Source organism: Zalophus californianus, chromosome 11 (genome assembly GCF_009762305.2).
Source record: "Zalophus californianus isolate mZalCal1 chromosome 11, mZalCal1.pri.v2, whole genome shotgun sequence".
In the NCBI taxonomy this organism is placed as follows: domain Eukaryota; kingdom Metazoa; phylum Chordata; class Mammalia; order Carnivora; family Otariidae; genus Zalophus; species Zalophus californianus.
This window is the reverse complement of record NC_045605.1, coordinates 54,331,264-54,355,911: the sequence shown is the minus strand read 5'-3', so window position 1 is coordinate 54,355,911 and position 24,648 is coordinate 54,331,264. Positions and strand designations below refer to the sequence as shown.

General features: G+C 38.1%; 1 protein-coding gene across 3 annotated transcripts in view; it reads right to left on the bottom strand.

Annotated features, from left to right (window-relative positions):
- The window catches only part of INTS4 (integrator complex subunit 4), a 117,079-nt gene that overhangs the window by 52,594 nt on the left and 39,837 nt on the right, over positions 1-24,648 (bottom strand). For all 3 annotated transcript variants that reach the window (XR_003517489.2, XM_027579980.2, XM_027579979.2), the window contains exons 5-8: positions 11,536-11,721; positions 10,881-10,931; positions 7,349-7,437; positions 6,212-6,332 (exon numbers count right to left, since the gene is read on the bottom strand). Coding sequence is in view for 2 of the 3 variants with exons in the window: in XM_027579980.2 (XP_027435781.1) it covers positions 6,212-6,332; positions 7,349-7,437; positions 10,881-10,931; positions 11,536-11,721 (447 nt within the window). In the remaining variant the exon portion in view is untranslated. The remainder of the gene's footprint in view (positions 1-6,211; positions 6,333-7,348; positions 7,438-10,880; positions 10,932-11,535; positions 11,722-24,648) is intronic.

Below are 24,648 nucleotides of genomic sequence, written 5' to 3'. Positions count from 1 at the left end.
GTACAGTTGATGGGCCTTCTTTGTTACATAGATCTGAACCAATATCAAATCTAACATTCATGTTTTTAATTCAAACATCAATTTTATGAATAAGAACTCTAAATTTTTATTTTATTTTATTTTTAAGATTTTATTTATTTATTTGAGAGGGAGAGAATGAGAGACAGAGAGCACAAGAGGGAAGAGGGTCAGAGGGAGAAGCAGACTCCCTGCCGAGCAGGGAGCCCGATGCAGGACTCGATCCCGGGACTCCAGGATCATGACCTGAGCCGAAGGCAGTCGCTCAACCAACTGAGCCACCCAGGCGCCCAAGAACTCTAAATTTTTAAAACCTCCTCAACTTTCTCTTTAGTTTTACCACCAACATTACCAGTTGGCTTTTTAGGTGGCACTTTTTTTCTAATAAAGAATTAAGTTTGTTTTGTTTTATTTAATTAAGCTCTACGCCCCGCCTGGGGCTTGATCCCACGTGCTCTATCAACAGCCAGCCAGGTGCCCCAAGAATGAAGGTTTTTTTTGTTTTGTTTTGTTTTTAAAGATTTTATTTATTTATTTGACAGAGAGAGACACGGCGAGAGAGGGAACACAAGCAGGGAGAGTGGAAGAGGGAGAAGCAGGCTTCCCGTGGAGCAGGGAGCCCGATGTGGGGCTCGATCCCAGGGCCCTGGGATCATGACCTGAGCCGAAGGCAGACGCTTAACGACTGAGCCACCCAGGCGCCCCAAGAATGAAGTTTTAATGACTTCACAGTGAACTACTCTAAATCCCTAGTCTCAATGGCCCCCTCCAGTGCCTTTAGCTGAGCTCTCTCCCAACACAAGTAGCAAAGAGGAGGGGTACTATCCAAATTCAAGCCTCAAAAAACTATGTATCATTATTTGCAACAAATTTCCTGTGTTATCTGAGAATATATGAAGCTTTCCAGTTTAGTCCACAATTACCAAGAGCCCTATAACATAATAATCCACTTGAAAAATGTTGAGACCTAAACTAGTACACACCCAGTGGAAATAGAGAAGGGAGAGATTCAAGAGATGTCAAGAAGTTAGAACTGGTAAGAGCTGAGGATTCACTGGATATGGGACACAAAGAATTCCCAAATGCCTCTGGGTTTACAACTGTGTTATTGATGGCATCATTCATGAAAGTGCTGGAGGAGTAGATGTGGACCAAAAAGACGAATTCATCATAAAGCTCACCAATCAGAAAAACATCTACATTCTTGTCTACTTTAACCAAGACAAATACATTCCAATAAGATCTCTCCCACTACTATTTAACAACCTGTATTTGTACCACTAAGAAAACCAAGATATTTGACAAACAAGTGTGTCAAACCTGCTTTCAGAGCAAAAACTGCTCAATTATAGCTGCTCAATAACTTAAGTCTATGCACTAGCCTCTAGCTTCTAAGCAATTAGGTGATAAAGTAAACCCCATCCCCCCTCAAAAAAAGAACTACCATGTGAGACATAAAACTACCACTCACTAAGACATCTGCATGTGCCCTGGGAAAGACTAGCCCTTATGGCTATGGACATAACAACCTACAATCTATCTGTAAATATTATCGTTTTTAGGGTCAAACACTTCTGGGGTCGTATAAAAAAGGTTTAATCCTTACTGAACAGAAGAATTAAACATCTTAAGAAGAAATCACTGAACTAAGGACTATATTCTACATAGAACACCAATTACCGTGATTAATTTCACAGTAATGCTGTATTCTAAACTGTCCCATGAAACTGCATAGTTGGCCATCAACTTTCTTTGCCTCAGCAGGAAAGTTATGGATAACTGAAAACCAACCTTTCACATGGTTTTGAATTTTCTGAAACAGCCTACATCTGAAATTTTTCATCCTGCTAGAAGCCAAGGAGAATGGAGACTGTTCATTTTTTGAGCAAGATGGACTTAAATCTAAAGCCTTATCATTTCATTTAAGTTCCTGAAGAACCTGGTTCTGCTTTCCTCTTAAGCTTTATCTTGTTGCATATTCCCCACATTTAACATTATCCATCCCCAAACCAAAAAGTATTAACTTCTTGTACTTTAGTAGGATATTGTAGTTTAGTATACTAGCATGCATGATAATTGTACTCCTTCTGTATCTCTGCTTATATTTTCTCCTTCCCTACTTATCTAGCTAGCTAACTTATATTTATCCTTCAAAACTCAGTTCAGAAATCACCTCCTCCATGAAGCCTTCTTTTTTTCTTTAATTTTATTTTATTATGTTATGTTAGTCACCATACATCACCAGTTCTCGATGTAGTTTTCGTACAACACCCAGTGCTCCATGCAGTACATGCCCTCTTTAATACCCATCACCGGGGTAACCCATCTCCCCACCCCTCTCCCCACCCAAAACCCTCAGTTTGTTTCTCAGAGTCCATAGTCTCTTATGGTTCATCTCTCCCTCCGATTCCCCCCCCCTTCATTTTTCCCTTCCTTCTCCTAATGTCCTCCGTGCTATTCCTCATGTTCCACAAATAAGTGAAACCATATGATAATTGACTTTCTCTGCTTGACTTATTTCACTTAGCCTAATCCCCTCCAGTCCCATCCACGCTGATGTAAAAGTTGGGTATTCATCCTTTCTGATGGCTGAGTAATATGCCATTGTATAGGGGCACCTGGGTGGCTCAGTCGGTTAAACAGCTGCCTTTGGCTTGGGTCATAGTCCTGGGGTCCTGGGATTGAGCCCCATGTCCAACTCCCTGCTCAGTGGAGAGCCTGCTTCTCCCTCTCCCTCTGCCTGCCACTCTGCCTACTTGTGCTCTCTCTCTGTCAAATAAATAAATAAAATCTTTAAAAAATATATTCCATTGTATATATGGACCACATCATCTTTATCCATTCATCTGTTGAAGGGCATCTTGGCTCTTTCCACAGTTTGGCTATTGCGGACATTGCTGCTATGATCACTGGGGTGCATATGGCCCTTCTTTTCACTACATCTGTGTCTTTGGGGTAAATACCAAGTAGTGCAATTGCTGGGTCATAGGGTAGTTCTATTTTTAATTTTTTGAGGCACCTCCACACTGTTTTCCAAAGTGGCTGTACCAACTTGCAGTCCCACCAACAGTGTAAGAGGGTTCCCCTTTCTCCACAATCTCTCCAACATTTGTTTCTTGCCTTGTCAATTTTTGCCATTCTAACTGGTGTAAGGTGGTATCTCAATGTGGTTTTGATTTGAATTTCCCTGATGGCTAATGATGATGAACATTTTTTCATGTGTCATTAGCCATTTCTATGTCTTCTTTGGAGAAGTGTCTGTTCATGTCTTCTGCCCATTTTTTGACTTATTTGTTTTTTGGGTGTTGAGTTTGAGAAATTCTTTATAGATCTTGGATACCAGCCCTTTATCTGTAGTGTCATTTGCAAATATCTTCTCCCATTCTGTGGGTTGCCTCTTTGTTTTGTTGACTGTTTCCTTTGCTGTGCAGAAGCTTTTTATCTTGATGAAGACCCAAAAGTTCATTTTTGCTTTTGTTTCACTAGCCTTTGTTGTCCAGCAAGACTGTCATTCAGAATGGATAGAGAGATGCAGAGCTTCCAAGACCGGCAGAAACTGAAAGAATATGTGACCACTAAGCCGGCCCTGCAAGAAATATTAAGGGGGGTTCTATAAAAGGAGAAAGACCCCAAGGTGATATAGAAAAGAAATTTACAGAGACAATCTATAAAAACAAGGTCTTCACAGGCAACATGATGACAATAAATTCATATCTTTCAATAATCACTCCCAACGTGAACAGCCTAAATGCTCCCATAAAACAGCACAGGGTTGTAGACTGACTAAAAAGATAGGACCCATCCATATGCTGTCTACAAGAGACTCATTTTGAACCTAAAGATACAACCAGATTCAAAGCGAAGGGACGGAGATCCATCTTCCATGCCAACGGACCTCAAAAGAGAGCTGGGGTAGCAATTTTTTTTTTAAAGCATTTTTTTTTTTAAGATTTTATTTATTCACTTGAGAAACAGAGATACAGAGAGAGAGAGAGAGAGAGAGAGAGAGAGAGAGAGAGCATGAGGAGGGGGGTGGCAAAGGGAGAGGGAGAAGCAGGCTGCCTGCTGAGCCAGGAGCCCAATGTGGGGCTCGATCCCAGGACCCCGGGATCATGATCTGAGCCGAAGGCAGATGCCCAACCATCTGGGCCACCCAGGCGCCCCTGGGGTAGCAATTCTTCTAACAGACAAATTAGATTTTAAACTAAAGACTGTAGTTAGAGACACAGAAGGACACTATATCATTCTTAAAGGGTCTATCCAACAAGATGATCTAACAATTGTAAATGTCTACGCCCCCAACATGGGAGCAGCCATCTACGTAAGTCAACTATTAACCAAAATAAAGAGTCATATTGATAAAACCTCCTCCACGAAGCCTTCTTTCACTATGTTAGGTGCTCTTTTCTAGGAGTACCAGCCATTGTAATTAACTGATTGCTTATGTCAACTTACCAGACTACCAACTCTTTTGAAGACAGAGACTATGCTCAGTGTTTGTTGACTTGATAAATATGTGTCTGAAAACTATATGCAATTTACCTGATGACAGTTTTGTCTACTCAAGTGTTGGAGTGGGGGGAGTTTACCTCTTTTCTTACAAAGGGGAACTAGTAAATCAGCAGGGCATTAACTGTAAAACCACAGTTCTGAATGTGTAACTGGACCATCACTAGGAAGAGAATCCACATGGGTTTTAGATCATGAAGTGTCATTTACTATCTATGTAGCCTCTGATAAGTTATATCACTTTTCTAAACCTTATTTTGTTATTTATAAAATGAATACTAGAATACATACCTCCAAGAGTTTAAAAGAATTCAAAATTATTTGCAAAAACTGAATGTTTATGAGGGTATATATGTCTAAATATGTGCATATGACTAAAAGTGCCTAGCTTAGTAGGCTAGGGACTCTATCAATAGTAACAATGATTATTATAAGATTAGACTGTTATTATTTTTGAAGTACAAACCTAATTGCTTATATAATTTCGAGCTATTCGGATCTGAAATCACTGAATTTAAAACATAAAGCACCTGACTCAAGTTAGAGTCATTTAAGTGGAAACCCTTTCAATTCACCAGTGTAATTCATTATTCATATAGTTTACATAGATAATTTTTTAGATTTACATAAATTTCAGATCCTGTGAGGTTCAAAAATGAAGTATTTGAATGACCCTGCCTTAAGGATTACTCTTCTAAACTGCCAACTCAGATGAAGATGTATCACTGAATTATCCCTCTAAAACATCCCCCTCACACATACACACACAGCACACTATAGATGCTCAATAAATGTTGAATGAAAGAATTTGAAGAATGATTGAATTGTTCTGAATTTTAAAATATTCACTAACTAAAACAAAGCTTTAAAATGTGAACTCAGGGACGCCTGGGTGGCTCAGTCAGTTAAACATCTGCCTTCAGCTCAGGTCATGATCCCAGGATCCTGGGATCTCGTCCCGCATCAGGCTCGTTGCTCAGCGGGGAGCCTGCTTCTCCCTCTGCCTACTACTCCCCCTGCTTGTGTGTGCATGCACTCTTTCTCTCTGACAAATAAATAAATAAAATCTTTCCAAAAAAAAGTGAATTCAAAACTATAATCAGTAACGACTGGCTTGTTTAACTCTGTATTACAGACGAGCAAAATGATCTATAAGCAGGAAATACTGAAACCATCCAAATTCCTCGTTATTCCATGAAAATATTTTACACAAGTTTCATCAGTTACCCTATAAATACTGGTCTTGGGAGTGGGGCTATCACTGGATTTGTGTTCATACAGTTAGGTTCAAAGTATTTAGCCAACAATCTTACCAAGACGGGCAGAGCTGGGGGCCCTCAAAAGGGAAGCATCCAAAAAGAATCTCAGATTTTTTTTGGACATTTATATACATTTATATACATTTTTATAAACAGGTGCTTAGTAAAGCAACTATTTTTATTATTATTTTCCTTTTTCTTTAGGCCTTGGTTGTCTCATATGCTAACAAGGTTAAATGGCTCATCTTTAAAATTCTTTCTAGTTCTACAAGACTACTTCTCCATAGGAAAGTGGGCCATTTCTTTTTATTTTTAGAAATACTAGGGTTTCTAAAAGTGGATGATACCTGTCCCTATCTGTAGTTGCTCAAAACATTTGTACAAGTGTAACAGGCAACATGTTCATTAAAGAAAGTATAACTTACCAATAGCTTTGCAGCCTGAACTCGAACCACCCAGGAACCATCACTGACCATGTGACAAATTTTTCCAAATGCATCATCAACTAAGCGAATTTCTTCATTAGAAGAAGGAATTGGGACGATGCTAAATTAAAAGAAAAAACCACAAATGACTAAACATGAGCCTAAAGCTGCAAGTTCAATAAACTGAGAATGACCAATGAAAATTGGCACTCACACACACGCAAAATGACAAATGAGGAATTCAAATCCAAGAGTGATGGAATATATTTCAGAGTGAAGAAATCACTCTGGGAGTATGAAACAACACTTTTAGTTACACTGCAAATTGTCAGTGTCTTGAATACAAGTGTTTAGCCCACCAAAGGTTCAAAGATTTACAATGATACCAAAGACTAACTACCACAGAATATTTCCTATCTTTAAGAGTATTCTCTCCTATAATTGCATTGCTGTCAATATAGTAAACCATAGAATAAATCAATATAAAACATACTTGCAAATCTGATCCTAGAAGAGGCAATTTCCAATTAGTCCTTTCTTTTTTCTTTTTCTTTTTGTGGGGAATTTTTAGGTTATTAACTCATTCTGGTTTTCCAATTTTTAGCAGGCAGTTTAATGAAGAGGAAAAAAACTACTTCTTTTTCCTATAGAAGGAGCTCTTCTATAAAATAAAATAATATTTGTCTCTCTACTTCAAAGAATCATTGTGAGAATGATTTAATTACTATGAAAACACTTTTAATAAGGAAAACACTACATAAGGGATCATTATTCTCAAACTCACCTACTATCTTTATCTGGCATTTGTATTTACTGAAATGGGCCTCAAACAATTTTAAAGATTAAAAAAAGAGTGGGAGGGGGTGCTAGATAGCACTTGAGAAAGACAATCCAATCTCTTCATTTATAGATGAGGAGGTTGGGGCTCAGAGAGGAAGTACCTTTCTCAGGGTATATGGAAAGTTCACAGCAGAGCTGAAAAACAAGCATCCTGATTATCAGGATCTGTACTTTCCCCCTGTTCCACAATGCTTTCTAGAAATCTAACCAACATTCCTTTTCTGGAGGAGGGCTTTTTGCATGATGGGAGAAGAATGGCTTAGCAATGAACAAAAGCTGGCTTACACCCACACTGACCTTTCAGGATAGAGCTGACTGACAACCCAGATAAGTTGGACTGCAGCACTACGCACTTGTTCATAGTCATCAGACAGCAATTTACAGGCCTGCAAACAAGAATTCCAAAAGTCTGTTATTTCTGTGTCCTCCCAGGTGATAGTCAAACCGTTTTCAAAATGAAGACAGGGTGGCTGGATAAGGATGCCAATCAAAATACTTGTGGGTAGTTTTAACTTCTTGAACCTTTGCCCAACAAAGAATTCCTGGCCTCTGTCAGCTGCTCTGGCTCTGTTCTGTGTTCTGACTCTTACCCCACGTCTGAAGGCAGAACCACACACTGACAGACAGCACAAAAGCCATCTAGAATAGCATCAATCCTAGCGAAGTCTGCTGGGAGCCCAGAGTGCTACCCTCACAGGCTCAAATACCAAATATGGGTATTTTTCCCTTTCTGCAAAATCAAAGCACAAATTTCTGACAACCTGAAAACTTAAGAACTCTAAATAAATGTGTAATTTTAATGCTAAGTTTCCAAAAGAGACCAGATTTTTTTGCTTTCCTTTGGTCTGAAATGGAGTATCCCTACTGCACCTACATGGCCACACCCTAGACCTCACCAACAGCCAGAACTACTCCATTTCTAGAATCTGAAAATCCTATATTCCATGCTGTCATCAAAACATGTTACTCCATCAGCTCCTCCATTTCCATGAATTAATCCAACACATTTACTCTTTAGTCCCACTTAATCTACCTATCTGTTTAACAAGGGTTTCTCAACCTTGGCTTTACTGACATTTTGGACTGTTCAATTCTTTGTTGTGAGGGGCTGTCCTCTACATGGTTAACATGTTTAGCAGCAACCCTGGTCTCTACCCACTAGATGGTTGTAGCACCACACCCTCTCCTTCTCCTCAGCAGTTGCAAAAGCCCAACATATCTCCACACTGCCAAATGTCCCCTGAAGAGTAAAATCACCCTGGTTGAGAACCAGTGCTTTAATCCCATCCTTTTTCTCCAAATGAGCCACCTTCTCCTTGCTCCATACCCTTCCATTACTTCAGTCCCGACAGCATCGTCAGCATTCACCATTTACAACCCCCTCAAGACTTCTGCTACAGCTGCTCTAAAAACCCAACAACTTCTCTATTGCTCACAAGGGCAGCAGAACACTCGCAAAGACTACACTCTCCAGGGGATTGGTGGCTCATGATCTGGAACTTTATGGGCCCTACTCTGAAATCTTTTACACCCGTGGTTTCCGCTTCCATTATCCAAGGCAGCTTGTCCTAACCTCCCCCACTAGGCCCTTACCCCACTTCCAGCCATAAGGCTACATGTTTATCAGAGAAAAATAAAAATTTTTAGGCACAAATTCTCCCAAGTATTCCACAACAGTTATGAATTCATTTATACCTGTATTCTCCCATACCTTGTTTCCTTGATGTCTGAGAAAAAAGTATCCTAATTCCTAATCCTTCTACTTTTACTATGGATCCCATTATCTCCTCACACAGGTCCTTCCTTACCATCCTCCAAAACAGGTCCTATTTGTGATTCTCTATTATAGCACCGTATTTATTTACTGCACTACTCACGTGCTATAATTATTGTGTTCATTTATTTGTTAATTGCCTGTCTCACCCAAGAGAATGTGAAGGGCATGGATCCTATCCAACAAGCTCAGTGTTGTACAACCAGCATTAGGTACTCATTAATATTTGCTGGATGAATCAGCTCATGAATTTGATTTTCTGCCTCAAGGAACTGACTCCACCATTTATGCCCCTTTGTCTTTTCTATCATCAATTTCTCCCCAAACACTGGCTCTCCCTTCAACACATAAACAAAGGTAGGAGCTGTCTTTAAAATACAATGGAGATAAAACTTAAAAAAAAATAAAGTAAAATAAAATAAAATACAAAATAAAATAACAAAAAGCCCTCCCTTAATTCTATGCCCCTTTCTACCATCTTCCATCCTGCCACCTATTATTACCAAGTTTATTTTTTTTTAAGTTTTTGTTTGTTTATTTAAGTTAGTAAGTAATCTCTACATCCAACGTGGGGCTCAAACTCACGACCCTGAGATCCAGAGTCGCATGCTCCTCCCACTGTGCCAGCCAGGAGTCCCTAGCCAAGTTTCTTTAAAGTATAGTCAATAATCCCTATTGAACTGCCTCACATCAACTGACCCTAATCTGGCTTCGACTCCCAGCACTCTTACTAATATTGCTCTCTTCAAACTCACTAACAGCTGCCTTGTTGCTAGGTCCAATGGGTAGATTTCAGCCCTATTCTAGCAGACCTCTTACCAGCATCTGATACTGTTGACTATGAGAGCTCCCTCCTGCCTTTTCTGGAATATATTTTCCTCTTCCTCCAACTGGCTGCTCCTCAGCATCTTTCTTCTGTCTACCTCTTAAATGTGGGGCCTTACCCATGGCTTCCATGCTTGGTCTCTTTCACTCTTCTTACTCTCCCTAAACATCCACATGCCCCTAGACAGTGATGGCTTCAATTACCTACCTCCAGCTCTGATCTCTCCTGAATTCCAGACCTTCACAACTATCTATAGCCTGGAATTTTCCTCACGGATTTCCCATCAACCCTTCAAACTAACATAAACAAAACCGGTATGTATCTAATGATGGTACCTAATTCAACCTCCTATCTCAAACACTCCAACATTCCATCCTTACTCCCTTGAGGACCTCATCATTGCTTGCCTAGTTAACTGACATGGTCTTATGCCATTAAATATCTAAATCATCTAACTAACTTCTGAGTCCTAAGTTTCCTTTAATTATTTGGCTTCCCACAGAGTTTTCCTATAGGGAGAGAAGGTGATGGTCACATCAACATAATCATTCTGAGCTCATTCTATTTCATTTTGTAAAATAATAAACTTGGTTTACACATCAGTCACAGGGGTTTAACTAATTGCCATCTTCCTTTGAAAGACAAAACCATTCTTGGTGCAAAATCTGGCTTCTGACATGGATTTAGATTGCTTGTCTCTATATTCATTCAATTATTCTACAAGAGAAATACCACCTTGTAAGGCCTTTTCCTTAGGCAGTTGGATCAGCTTCTCCTAGTGATACTACAACTTCATTGTGCCTTTCTTTACCAATACTACAACTACCGTGAATATTTTTTCATAGGGTCCCATGGTCTTGGTCACCCTCCTCCAGAAATGCTCTAGTATGTCAAGTATGGTACCCAGAATTGACTTCATGTTTGGCCCAACCAGAGATCAGTGACACCACCACTTTCCTTATTCTGAATACTATACTTCTCTTTGTGTCCTCTGGTATTCATACTGAGCTACCCAAATCCTCCTAAAAGTCCTTTTTACATGTATTAGTGCTATTCAATTATATATCCTCCATCCTCTTATTAAAATGTATGTTTTGGATACAACTTCACATTCATCCCAATTAATGTTGTCAGTTGCTATTCTATGTTTTCAAATTCTGACAACTAGTCTGCCACTCCCCCAGCTTCATATCCCACCTCCCCTTCTAGACAGTAATCATTTAAGGTACCTGATTATAAATTGTTTGGTGTAATTTCAGTCCTCTTTCATGGAGCTGCAACTAGATAATAAAAATATAGTTTAAGTATTTGGGGGAAAAAAAGATCAATATTCCCAATGTCTCCCCACAATCTCATATATTTTCCCCCATTATATCAGATCAACATAGTTCCCATTAGCCAAAATCAGTGCTACATAAATAAGAAATCTGGTTGAAAACATTTCAGTAGAACACTCAGAGATTTAATAAATCTAATCCATCTAGTGTCCCAAGGGGATATTAGAAAAATATTCAATAATGACAAGAAGGCTGAAGAAGAAATGGTTAACACCACCTCCCCCTACAAAGCACCACCCCCCTCCAGGGACCTGGAGGAGGGATGTGACTCGGTATTGTAACAGGTGTAAGTTGTACCCTCCATGTTTCAGAAATATGGGTGAAAGCAACCCAAATATGGGTGAAAGCAGAAGGGCCCAAAGAAAAGCACACCTGCTATACAAGGAATGTGTGCCTTTGAGTCCTGTGATGCCACCATGACATTCCTCAAAGTGTGCATACAGTATATTCTAGGGTGGTTCAGAAAGCATCCAACAGTAGCCATGAACTTAAAAAAAAAATGAAACAAACAAAATTGTCACCATTTAGGTTGCATGATCATGTTTACCATGGCTTTTATAGCTGCTGTTCTGACACGTGGGTCTTGGTCACTGAAGTAATCCCCTATAATCTTCTGGACATCTCTGACAGCTAGGCCTTCTCCATCTTTTGTGACACTTTTCTCCAAAGACCCAAGATTGCCAAGTAATTGCAGGCACTTATTTCTTACACCATGGGAGGTATCTGTGAGGTGCTATAAAAAGAACAGAACAAAAGGACATGATTAAGATAGCTTAAACTAAACAAAAAACCAGAAGCAAAAGAAGTATCAACTGTAGGAATGACTTCAAACACTACATTCTCACCGCAGTCTCTCTAGGATCATGTTACTTGAGTATGTTCTTCCAAAAGAACCACAAGTCCTTTAAAAATAAGATCACCAATTGTTCATCACTGCATTCCCAACAGCTAGCACTTTGCCTTGTTAAGAGAAAGTACTTTAAAAATGGCCTCTAAGTTGCATTTTATATGCTATCAAATCTAAAATCAAAATAAAAATTTATAAATGTTTAAAACTTTTAATATTCAGGGGCGCCTGGGTGGCTCAGTCGTTAAGCGTCTGCCTTCAGCTCAGGTTGTGATCCCAGGGTCCTGGGATCGAGCCCCACATCGGGCTCCCTGCTCAGCAGGAAGCCTGCTTCTCCCTCTCCCACTCCCCCTGCTTGTGTTCCCTCTCTCGCTCTCTCTGTCAAATAAATAAATAAAGTCTTAAAAAAAAAAACTTTTAATATTCATACAGAAAAATGCAAAAAGCTTAAGCATACAGCTCAATGACTTCACAAAATGAACACACATACAACAAGCACCCAGATAAAAAACGAGAACATGACCAACACCCCAGAAACCCCTCGACGCCCTGCAACTACTCCACTACCATCAAAAATAGCCACTACCTTGACTTGTAACACACAGATTTATTTTGCCTATTTCTATACTTGGTAAAATCAAATAGTGTCTGGCCTCTCTTGTTTAATATTATGTTTTTAATATTCATCCATAGTATGGCATATAGCAGTGGTTCATTCATTTTCATTACCATGTAGTATTCCCTTTGTGAATACACCACAATCCACTGTTGGTAGATATTTGTTTTTTTCTCCAGTTTTTAGCTATTTTTTTTTAAAGGATGATTTATTTATTTCAGAGACAGAGACAGAGAGAGGAGAGAGAGCACACAAGCATAAGCAGCGGGAGGGTAAAGGGCAGGGGAGAAGCAGACTCCCCACTAAGCAGGGAGTCCAACATGAGGCTCAATCCCAGGACCCTGAGATCATAACCCGAGCCGAAGGCAGACGCTTAACTGACTGAGCCACCCAGGTGCCCCAAGTTTTTGGCTATTCTTATTAAAGCTACCATGACTGTGGTAGCTTGAATGTGGCTTCTGTTGGATATAAACTTGACTGGAATTGCTGGGTCACAGGACATGTATATGTTCAGCTTAAAAAGACAATACCAAGTAGCAAACAGTTTTCCAAAGCAGTTGTACTAATTTAACTAATTTACACTTCCACCAGTGATGCACAGTGTTCCAGTTGTGCCACATCCTTGTCAACACTTAAGTACTGTCAATCTATTTCATGTTAGCTCTTCTCACCAGTATTTTTAACAAATTATCAGTTATCTATTGCTATACCTAGTCCAATGCTACTGAAATAAGCTATTTGCATAATGCTGTAACGGGAACTAAAAATACTTTAAAGAAATGAGGTTGTACAGTACATGATAATATGGCATGGAACTCTGACTTTTAAATTTTTTAGACCCACTATAAGAAATATCCATTATACTGCAACAGAGTATTCACATACAAATACATATATAGAGAGTTTAACAAAACATTACTTACCCTTACATCTTGTGATATACTCTGATATTTTAATTCTATTTTGATTTTCAAAAAAATACTAATCGTGATGGAGTGCCTAGCTGGCTCAGTAGAGCAGATGACTCTTCATCTCAGGATTGTTAAGTTCAAGCCCCACATTGTGCATAGATATTATTTAAAAATAAAATGAAAAAAAAATACTCATCATGGCCTATAAAACTGATTGCATTACCTACCAATGGATCACAATGCTCAGTTTCAAAGACACTGGTATAGAGAAAAGTGAATGGGACGTGAAGTTTTAAAATCTGGGTTCACAGATCTCTTTACAGAAATGGTTAGTTTCAGGACTGGAGCAAGGAATATGTAAGAGCCTGGGACACCTTGCACCAGAAAGCAAGAAAGACATCAAGGACTAACAGGAGTCCAGATCAAAAGAACAAAGAAACCAGTAAATAGGGCATTTTCCACGGTCAACATTGACATTACACCAAAAGAAAGCAATCAAACAAATCCAGAATGTATTCTATAAGACCAATGACCCAGTTTCTTCAATAAATTTATGGCATTTAAAGAAAAAATAAAAACAAAATGGGGAACTGTTACTGATTAAAAAAAATTAACAGACTATCCAAATGCAATATATAGGTCTTTTTGGCAGCTAATCCAAAAGAAACCAACTATAAAAAGATATGATTAATGCAATTAAGGAAATTTTAATATGAATTGGTATGAACTGATATAGAGTAACTGTTAATAATTGCATCATGGCTATATTTTAAAAAATTATCAGTTATAGATATATACTGAAGTATTAATGATTTAAATAACATGATGTCAACGATTTCCTTTAAGTACTAGAGCAAAATAAAAATACTGGAGCAGACAACAACAAAAAGTGAGAGGAGAAAAATCTATGAAAAAGACTGCACAGTATAAAAAAATTGTCAAATGTACACTTAAAACTGGAAATAACAGTAAACCTGCAATTTCCATAATATAAAGTGTGTGTGTGTGTGTGTGTGTGTGTGTGTGTGTGTGTATTCAACTTTCAGCTCTGACTCATGATATGTGTAAATCAGTCAAGAGTCAAGTCACCTCTCAGAGCCTCACTTCCTCATCTATAAAGGACAATAATAGCTGCCTCAGCTAACTTACAGGGTTATCATGAGGCTCCAATAGGGATATAAATGTACAAAAAAAAAAACCAAAAAACAACTTGATATACTATAAGCTTAATAAGATTATTAGCTATTGATACCATAATCTAAAATAGTAAGAAAGATAGGTGGTCACAGATAAAATATCATATGGTTTCATTACAAGGTAATTACATATATAAATGTCAATACAAAAAAGTATCTTTAGATAATCCCTTCAAGTTCAAATTTTCCAGGATTTTTTATCTATAAATGAAATTACTGATTTGAAATCACAACAGTCTCTGGAAGTACACTCAATAATCACCCATTTCCCTCCACCGGCCTTTATTATCCAATCCCCTATTTTACAGGACCATAAGGATTAAGTGATATGTCTAAAAACACACAGATAATTTAGTGGAAGAGCTGATACTGAACACTCCTTTTTTTTTTTTTTAAGATTTTACTTATTTATTTGACAGAGAGAGGCACAGAGAGAGAGGAAACACAAGCAGGGGGAGTAGGAGAGGGAGAAGCAGGCTTCCCGATAAGCAGGGAGATCCCAGGACCCTGGGATCATGACCTGAGCCGAAGGCAGATGCTTAATAACTGAGACACCCAGGTGCCCTTGAACACTCTTGATACCCACTCAGTCCAGAGCTTGTTTCCCCACTCAGCTGCATAAATAACTTCATGATTTTGAAAGTTTTGCTCACTATGCACAAAGTTGGGCATTTGCACCTTAAATACTTTAAAAGCTCCACAATACCTGTTTTCCTCAAATTTATTTATACAGTTACTCCCAAATATCACTAGTCTCCAGCATGAAGATCACTCCAGTTTCTAATTACTACATGATAAACATACTGACACTGAATTAATAACCAATTCTTGTGATTAGCTAACCAGGCTACCAATATTTTGTATAAGTAATACACACACACACACACACGCACGCACTGAACAAACGGGAAGATGTATCAGATAAGTAAATATATTATAGCTGATTCTGGAGCTAAAATAGAGAAAGAAAGTACAAGATGAACCTGGAGGGCGCCTGGGTGGCTCAGATGGTTAAGCGACTGCCTTTGGCTCAGGTCACGATCCCAGGGTCCTGGGATCGAGTCCCGCATCGGGCTCCCTGCTCCTTGGGAGCCTGCTTCTCCCTCTGCTTCTCTCTCTCTCTCTCTCTCCCCCTCTCTCTCTCTCCATCTCTCATGAATAAATAAATAAAATCTTTAAAAAAAAAAAAAGATGAACCTGGATTATTTCGTTGTGCCAGAAAAGAAGGAAGTATTCAAAGAAAACAGAAGTCAAAAGAACACAGAAGCCAGCTTAAAGGGGCCCCTATTTGGCCAAATCAGGAAATTTGTTTTTGTTCTTGTTGTTTTTCAAATCAGGAAAATGTGAACATCAGGGTGAATATAGTAACAGACTATGATCCACTGAATAAACAAGGAATCTGTGAGTTTGTAACTGATATAAACAAGCTGAAAGTTTGATAACAGAATATTTACATAGTCTCAAAGTACCACACGACAAAATACTTAGTCATCAAAAGGAATGAGTAACTTTACAGTGAAAAAATGTAACAGACACTATCTTAACCAAGTGATCAAAGTTAACATCATTAGTAATAGGACAAATCAAAATCACCTAACAGGATGCAATAAGAGCATCACATCTGTGATATTCCTGCCAAAGGTGGTAACTTAAACCTAATTATGAGAAAATATCAGACAAATCCAAATTTAGGAAGTTTCTACAAAATACCTATCCTATAATTTTCAAAAATGTCAACGTCATAAAATCAAGTAATGACTGAGGAATTATTCCAGATTGAAGGAGACTAATGAGATGTGACTAAAATGCAACATGTGGTTCTGAACTGGATCTTTTACCAACAAAAGACATGATTGGTACAAATAGTGAAATCTGAGTGAGGTCTGAGGATCAAATGGTAGCATATGTTGATGTTAATGTCCTCTTGATGATCATACTGAAGTTATGTAGGAAAATATCTTTTTTTTAAAGGTTTTTATTTATTTAATTGACAGAGAGAGAGAGAGAGAGAGGGAACACAGAGAGTGGGAGTGGGAAAGAGAGATACAGGCTTCCCGCCGAGCAGGGAGCCCGACGTGGGGCTCGATCGCAGGAGCCTGAGATCATGACCTGAGCTGAAGGCAGTCGCTCAACCAACTGAGCCACCCAGGGGCCCCAGGAAAATATCTTTTTTATAGATAATATACAATGAAGTACTCAGGAGTAATGGGGCATTATGTTAGCTACTTATTCTAAAATAGTTTACAAAAAAACAAAGTTCTCTATAACTGGACTTGCAATTTTTCTGCAACTTTGAGACTTAAAAAAATTAACAGTCTAAATACACACAAGAAAAAATAAAATAGCCATACTGTTTCATAAACATTAGAAAAATAGGGGCGGCTGGCTGGCTCAGTCAGTAGAGTGTGTGACTCTCTTGGGGTCATAAGTTCAAGCCCCATGTTGGGTACAGAGATTACTTAAAAATAAAATCTTGGGGTGCCTGGGTGGCTCAGTTGGTTGAGCATCCAACTCTTGGTTTTGGATCAGGTCATGGTCTCATGGATGGTGGGATCAAGCCCCAAATCGGACTCCACACTCAGCAGGGAGTCTGCTTGAAGATTCTCTCCCTCTGCCCCTCTCGCTGTGTGTGTGCATGCATGCTCTCTCTCTCAAATAAATCTTTTTAATTTTTTTTCAAGATTTTTTTTATTTATTTGACAGAGAGAGACACAGCGAGAGAGGGAACACAAGCAGGGGGAGTGGGAGAGGGAGAAGCAGGCTTCCCGCGGAGCAGGGAGCTCAAAGTGGGGCTTGACCCCAGGACCCTGGGATCATGACCTGAGGTGAAGGCAGACACTTGAGGACTGAGCCACCCAGGCACCCCTCAAATAAATAAATCTTTTTTAAATAAATAAAATCTTAAAAAAAAGAAAAATATTACATTATCCATAAGAAAAGTGTATTTTTAAGAACACAAAAAGAGGCAGCAATAATAGAACCACACCCAAACAGGTTCAGAGAATGCCTCAAGGAAGTGTAGGAAGCTTTGCAGATAAAGTGGATTCCATAAATTGTTTCATCTCTTGTCTGAGAGGCAAAGTAGCATAGCTGAATGAACAGGGACTTAAGTCAGACAGACCTAGGTTTGATTGCTGGCCCTGTTACGTAGTATCTATGTGATCTTCACTAAACCCACAAGTTTGTCTTTTTTTAAGATTTTATTTATTTATTTGAGAGAGAGAGAGCAGGATAGCACAAGCAGTGGGAGCAGCAGAGGGAGAGGGAGAACCAGGCCCCCTGCCTAGCAGGGAGCCCGATGCAGGGCTCGAACCCAGCACGATCATGACCTGAGCCGAAGGCAGTCACTTAACCAACTGAGCCACCCAGGCGCCCCATAAACCCCACAAGCTTTTATAGAAATCCTTACTTTGTAAAAATAGGAATAATATCTCCTACTATGAAGTTTTGTGGTGAGTATACTAAATGAATTCATTTAAGAATTACTGTATGGGAGCGCCTGGGTGGCTCAGTCGGTTAAGCATCCAACTCTTGATTTCAGCTCAGGTCATGATCTCAGGGTTGTGGGATCCAGCCCTGTGATGGGCATGGAGCCTGCTTGGGATTCTCTCTCTCCCTCTCCCTCTGCCTCTCCCCCTGTGCCCTTGCACTCACTCACTCTTGCTTTCTCGCTCTCTCCCCCCACACTCCCACAAAAAGAATTACTGTATGTGCAATTAGCTAATAGTGTCTGGGACATAATAGACATTCAGTAAGTACAAGTGCCTAGCATAGTGCCTAGCACTTAGCATGTACTTAAAAAAAAAAAAAAAACCTACCTAAAAAGAGGAGAGGGGTGCCTGGGTGGCTCAGTCGTTAAGCATCTGCCTTTGGCCCAGGTCATGATCCCAGAGTCCTGGGATCAAGCCCCACATCGGGCTCCCTCCTCCGCGGGAAGCCTGCTTCTCCCTCTCCCACTCCCTCTGCTTGTGTTCCCTCTCTCACTGTGTCTCTCTGTCAAATAAATAAATAAAATCTTTAAAAAAAAAAAAGAAGAGAAGGAGAACAGGCAAGGAAAAGAAGACCAAGTGATGGCCAAAAAAAAAAAAAACCCCAGAAAATAGAGAAGGGTCAGAGGTAAGGGTGGGCACCTGGATGAAATAGGTCTGCTGATCTAGAACACACAAGCATGAACTTTCTAGTGACGGCTATCTGACAACAGGGCAGTCTGTCATGAAAGGTAGAGAGCACCTGTTACTGGCTCACACCAGAATGCTCCCAGAGAAGATTCCTGAATTAAGCAGGGACCTAGACTAGGTGAGAAGCTATGTCTCATGTGGATATGGGATGGGCAGGTAGGCTTACTCGGAGAAGAGAACAAAGGATAGATACCTGGGGAGAAAGCCACTATGCTGAGGGTGTGGTGCTCAGAAACAGAACCTCTCATTATAAAAATGGTTCCCTCTAACATTTTAGATCAGAGTTAATTCTTGCCTCCAAGTTATTCAGGCTGCAAAAATGTGAAACATACACTTCTGTCCTCAGAACGTCTTATATATAAAGCTCAAAATTAACAATCAAATTAAGACAGTGAAACTGAGAAATTATGAGAAACTTTAGATATGAAGCTGACAATGACTCTGTCAGTTAATAAAGCAGGATTTTTTTTAACAAACCATTTTAATATGAAAACATCATTTCTCATAACTAAACTGTTGACTGACCCACCAGCCCCTGAAGGTTGCTTCCACTGTAACAAATACTTTATCTGATTTTCAAACAACAAACTGAAACCTTCCTGCTTCTATTATGGTAACCAGGCAACACTGCTATATAACCAGCCTATTACTGCACACTGAGTTTTAGGCCAAAAGACAGTGAAAGTCCAAATCACACCCTCAGGGCAGCAATTACAGTTCTATGATGTCCATCCCATACAGGTCACTTCTTGCATCACACCATCATCACTAATGGCTGCCTAATGTGTCTGCTCTGCAGATGATGCTATTTTGGTGTTATACCCAGGCTGCTAAAGTGACGTCATTTTCATGTTAATGGAGTGAGTAAGCAAACCACATCCCCAATAATAAGAGCAGTCTGTGTCAAAAATAAGCTCAACCAACCAGTTTAAAACTATTGCTACAGGGGAAAAAAAAAATCAATGGCTAAGTATATCAAGAAAATCTGAGAATGAAGTTCCTTAAGTAAGACAAAAATAACTTAATGACTCATTCAATTTCAATATGGATTGTTTTCAAGCAGACAAAAATTCAGTGTACTTTGTATGCAAATGATTTTGACAGATATACTCTCCTAACAAACCATACATAATATCTGAGTAGAATTTTCTAAATGTTAAAATGCTATATGCCTTTTAAGAGTTTACTATACTTATGCCACAGAATTAAAGGAACAGAAAAGAAACAGAGATTGGATGAAAAGGTGAGATGGAGACAGACAAGAATTAAAAATAGGCTCTAAGAAAGCCTTATACAAAAAAATGACAAGAATATTTGTTCTACTGGAAAAATCTTCATAGGAAGGAAAGCAGATCTCCAACTTCAGTTGTACAGACTCGATGTATGAAAAGAATATTAATTTCCTAGCCAAATCTGTGAACCAAATCTTTTCAAATGAGGATTAGTTGTACAATGTACCTCAAAGGATTACTGACAGGATAAAATGAGATGAACTTTGAAGAGTTAAGAGTACTTGAAGGCATGACTTTCTTCCTACTGTGAAACAAAAAATATGGCAGATTCGTACCCTGTATTTGAAAGACATATAAAGGAACAATCTGAACTTCAAACAATAATAATGATAGAAATGGATTATAATATACTGAATAAAATGAGAGACACAGGAAAGAAGGGAGGGAGGGAAAGATTTATTTACAGTAGTATGTCAACTAATAAGGAATAAGAGTTAGAAAATCATGATTTTGCAATGACCAGAGTATCAACTGACTCAGCAAAATTTATTAGTAGTCTCCAAAATAGTAAAAATTTGATGGGGAAGAGAATATTTACATTAACTCAAAATATCTCCCACAAATCACTTATTAATCATAGGAAGAATTGTAATTCTACAACAAAAAACCTGGTAGTCATCACCTTAACCAATCATCAAAGTTAACAACATCAATAATGAGTCAAACCTCATCTGTGCCTTATAATATGATAAACTGAGAACAAATATTATTTATGTGGTATTCCTGCCAAAATATATAACCTGAATCTAAAGAGAGGAAATACAGATTATACAGATTGAACAGATAAACACAGATTAAAAGATAGTCTGTAATAAATGGTCTATATTCTTCAAAAATGTCAAGGTCATGAAAGACAAAGACAGGCTGAAGGACCTTTCCAAATTATGAAGAGGGATGAAAACTAAATGCATTCTGTGACCCTGAACCGGAAAAGAAAAATTTATATGAAGGATAATATTGGGACAATCAGTAGAATTTGAATAAAGGTTGAGATTAGTGTTAGTATTGTACCAGGTTAAATTTCCTGATTTTCAGAATTGCATTACGTTTATAAAAATTACATCTTTTTTTTAAAGATGTATTTATTTCAGAGACAGAATGCGCGTGCGTGCGGGGGGGGGGGGAGTGGCGGGGACAGGTGCAGAGGAAGAGAATCTTAATCAGGTTCACATCCAGCGTGGACCCCCACACAGGGCCAGATCTCACGACCCTAAGATCATAATCTGAGCCAAAATCAAGAGTTGGATGCTTAACTGAATGAGCCACCCAGGTGCCCCCAAATTATATCCTTCTTAAGAAATACACTTAAGTATTTAAGTACTACTTTAGTGGAAAAGGGGCATTATGACTGCAATTTATTGTTATATGGTTCAGGAAAAAATAATACATATATACACAGTGATAATGATAAAGCAAATGTGGGAAAATGTTAACTATCAGTTAATCAGGAAGAAGGATATATGGAAATTCTTTACATTATTATTATTATCATTATTATTATTATTATTTTAAGTAGGCTCCATGCCCAGCATGGAGCCCAACACAGAGCTTAAACTCACAACCCTGAGATCAAGACCTAAGCTGAAATCAAGAGTCTGTCACCCAAACAACTAAGCCACCCAGGCAGCTGTACATTGTTTTACAACTTGGGGGATAAGTTTGAAATTGCTGAGGTGTCTGGATTTTGTCCCAACCCAATACGCTCCCAGAATTCTCTTTCTCAGCGAAAGGCATCTAGCATCTTGCTAAGGACTGGGGGAGAGGGGAGAATGGGAAGTTACTCTTTAACTCATAAAGTTTCAGTTTTGCAAAATGAAGAGATGGGTGAAGAATGATGGTGATGGTGGCATAAGAGAATATACTTAATGCCACTGAACTGTACACTTTAAAATGATTACAATGGTAAATTTTATGTTATGTGTGCTTTTTTAAATTTTAAAAAATTTATTCACTTTATTTTAACTAAAAAAATTCATGTATTTTACCATAATTAAAAAATTTTTAACAAAAAAGTTAAATATAAGTTTAATGGCCCTGCCATTTCATTCCCAGAATAAACAGACCCAAAACTGAACTGAAAACATTCTTCCGACCAAAACTTGTAAACAAATATTGAGAGCATTATTCACAACAGCCAAAGAAACAATAGAAATGTTGAAAGATTCACCACAATTCAAATTCAAAGGGTGAATTCTTATAGTAACAGCTTTATTGAAATATAACTCACGCACCACACAATTCATCCAGCTAATGTACACAATTCAATGGTCTTTGGTATATTTATGTATGGGTACAATTATCATCACAGTTAATTTTCCAACATTTTCATCATTTCAAAGAGATGCCCTTTTGCTACCAACCCCATATCCCTCTATTTATCCCAGCTCTAAGTACCTACCTACTAATCAACTTTCTGTCTGTTAGATTTACCCATTACGGAAATTTCATATAGACAGAATCATATATGTTAGTTTTTTGTAACTAGCTTCTTTCACTCGACATGTTTTCAAGATTCATCCAGTTGTAGTGTATATTAATATTTCATTCCTTTTTATGGTCAAAGAATATTCCACTGTATTTTGTTGATCCATTCATCAGTTGCTGAGATGGTCATTTGGGTTGTTTCCACCTTTTCAGTATTATGAATATTGCTGCTATAAACATTTATGTACAAATTTTGTGTGAAGATGCTTCAGTTCTCTTGATAGATACCTACAAGTGGAATTGCTGGATCATATAGTAAGCCTGTATCTTCAATTTTTTGAGGAACTGCGGAACTATTTTCCAAAGCAGCTGAGGCATTTTACATTGCCACCAGAAATGGAGGAGAGCTCCAATTACTCCAAATCCTCACCAAAACTTGGTATGGTCAAGTATAGTATAACCATCCAAAGGTGTGAAACAGCATCTCACTGTGGTTTTGATTTGTATTTGCTGAGCATCGTTTTGTGTTTATTGGCTACTTGTATATCTTCTTTGGAGAAATGCCTATTAAGATCCTTTGCCCATTTTTAAATTGTTATTTGTATTTTTATTGTTCGGTTGTAAGAGATCTTTATATAGTCTAGACATTAGACATATAATTTGCAAATATTTTTTCCCATTCTGTGGACTGTCTTCACTTTCTTGATAGTGTCTTTCCAGTCACAATTCTTCAATTTTGATGAAATCCAATTTATCTATTTTTTCTTTTGTTCCTTGTGCTTTTGTCGTATCTAATAATCCACTGCCAAACCCATGGTGATGAAAATCTACAGCTATGTTTTCTTCTAAGAAGTTTATAGTTTTAGCTGACATATTTAGGTCTTTGATACATTTTGAGTTAATTTTTACATATGGTGTTAGTTAAGTTTCCAAATTAATTCTTTTGCAGGTGGATATCAAGTTGTCCCAGCACCACATGTTGAATAGACTGTTCTTTCTCCATTGAATGGTATTGGTATCCTTTCAAAAAATCAGTTGACCAAAGATACATGGGATTAATTTTGGGTTCTCAATTCTATTTCACTGATCTTTACATGTACCTATTGGTGCTTAGTTAAGTTTTTGAAATCTGCTAGTGTACCTGTTACTGTGTTCTTCTTTTCCAAGACTGTTTTGGCTATCTTGGTTCCCTTTGAAAATCCATATAGTTTTCAAATACAAGTTTTGTACTTCTTTTATTAAATGTATTAGTATTTTATTAGTTTTGATGCTACAATAAATGGATTTTCTTAATTTCATTTTCATATTGCTCATTGCAAATATAGAGAAATACAATTGATTTTTTAATACATTCATATTGTATCCTGCAACCTTCCCTAACTTGTTTACTTCTAATAGTTTTTAAATGGATTCCTTAGAATTTTTTTATATATAAGGTCATGTCATGTGAACAGACAGGGATAGTTTTACATCTTCCTTCCCAGGACTGATGCCTTTTATTTCCTTTTCTTGCCTAAGTGCCTTGGCTAGAACCTCCAGTACAATGCAGAATAGACATAAGACACAAGAACATAGCTGTTTTGTTCCTGATCTTAGGTGGGGAAGGCATCCAATCTTTCACTATTAGTATGTTAGCTGTCAGTTTTTCACAGACGGCCTTTATCAGGCTGAAGAAGTTCTATTCTACTCCCAGGCTTTTTTTTTAAGTGTTTTTATAATGAAATTATATTGAATCTTGTCAAATGCTTTTTCTAAATCTATTCTGAGATGATCATGGAATTTTGTCCTTTATTCTTTTTTTAATTTAGTTTCAGATGTTGAACCAATTTGCATTCCTAGAATGAATCCCATTTGGTTGTGGTGTATAATCCTATTTACAAATAGCTGAATTTGGCTTGCTAGTATTTTGTTAAGGATTTTTACATCCATATTCATAAAAAACACTGGTCTAGAGTTTGCTTTTCATGTGAGGTCTTTGGTTTTGGTTTTAGGCTCATACTAACCTCATAGAATGAGCTGGGAAATGTTCACTCCTATTTTGGGGGAAAGTGAAAAACCGGTGTTCCTATTTAAATGTTTGATATAAAGCCATCTGAGGGTGAGCTTTTCTTTGTCAGTAGGTTTCTGTTTTTTTCATTCCTAATTTAATTTCTTTACTTGTTACAGGTCTATTCAGATTGTCTACTTCTTCTTGAG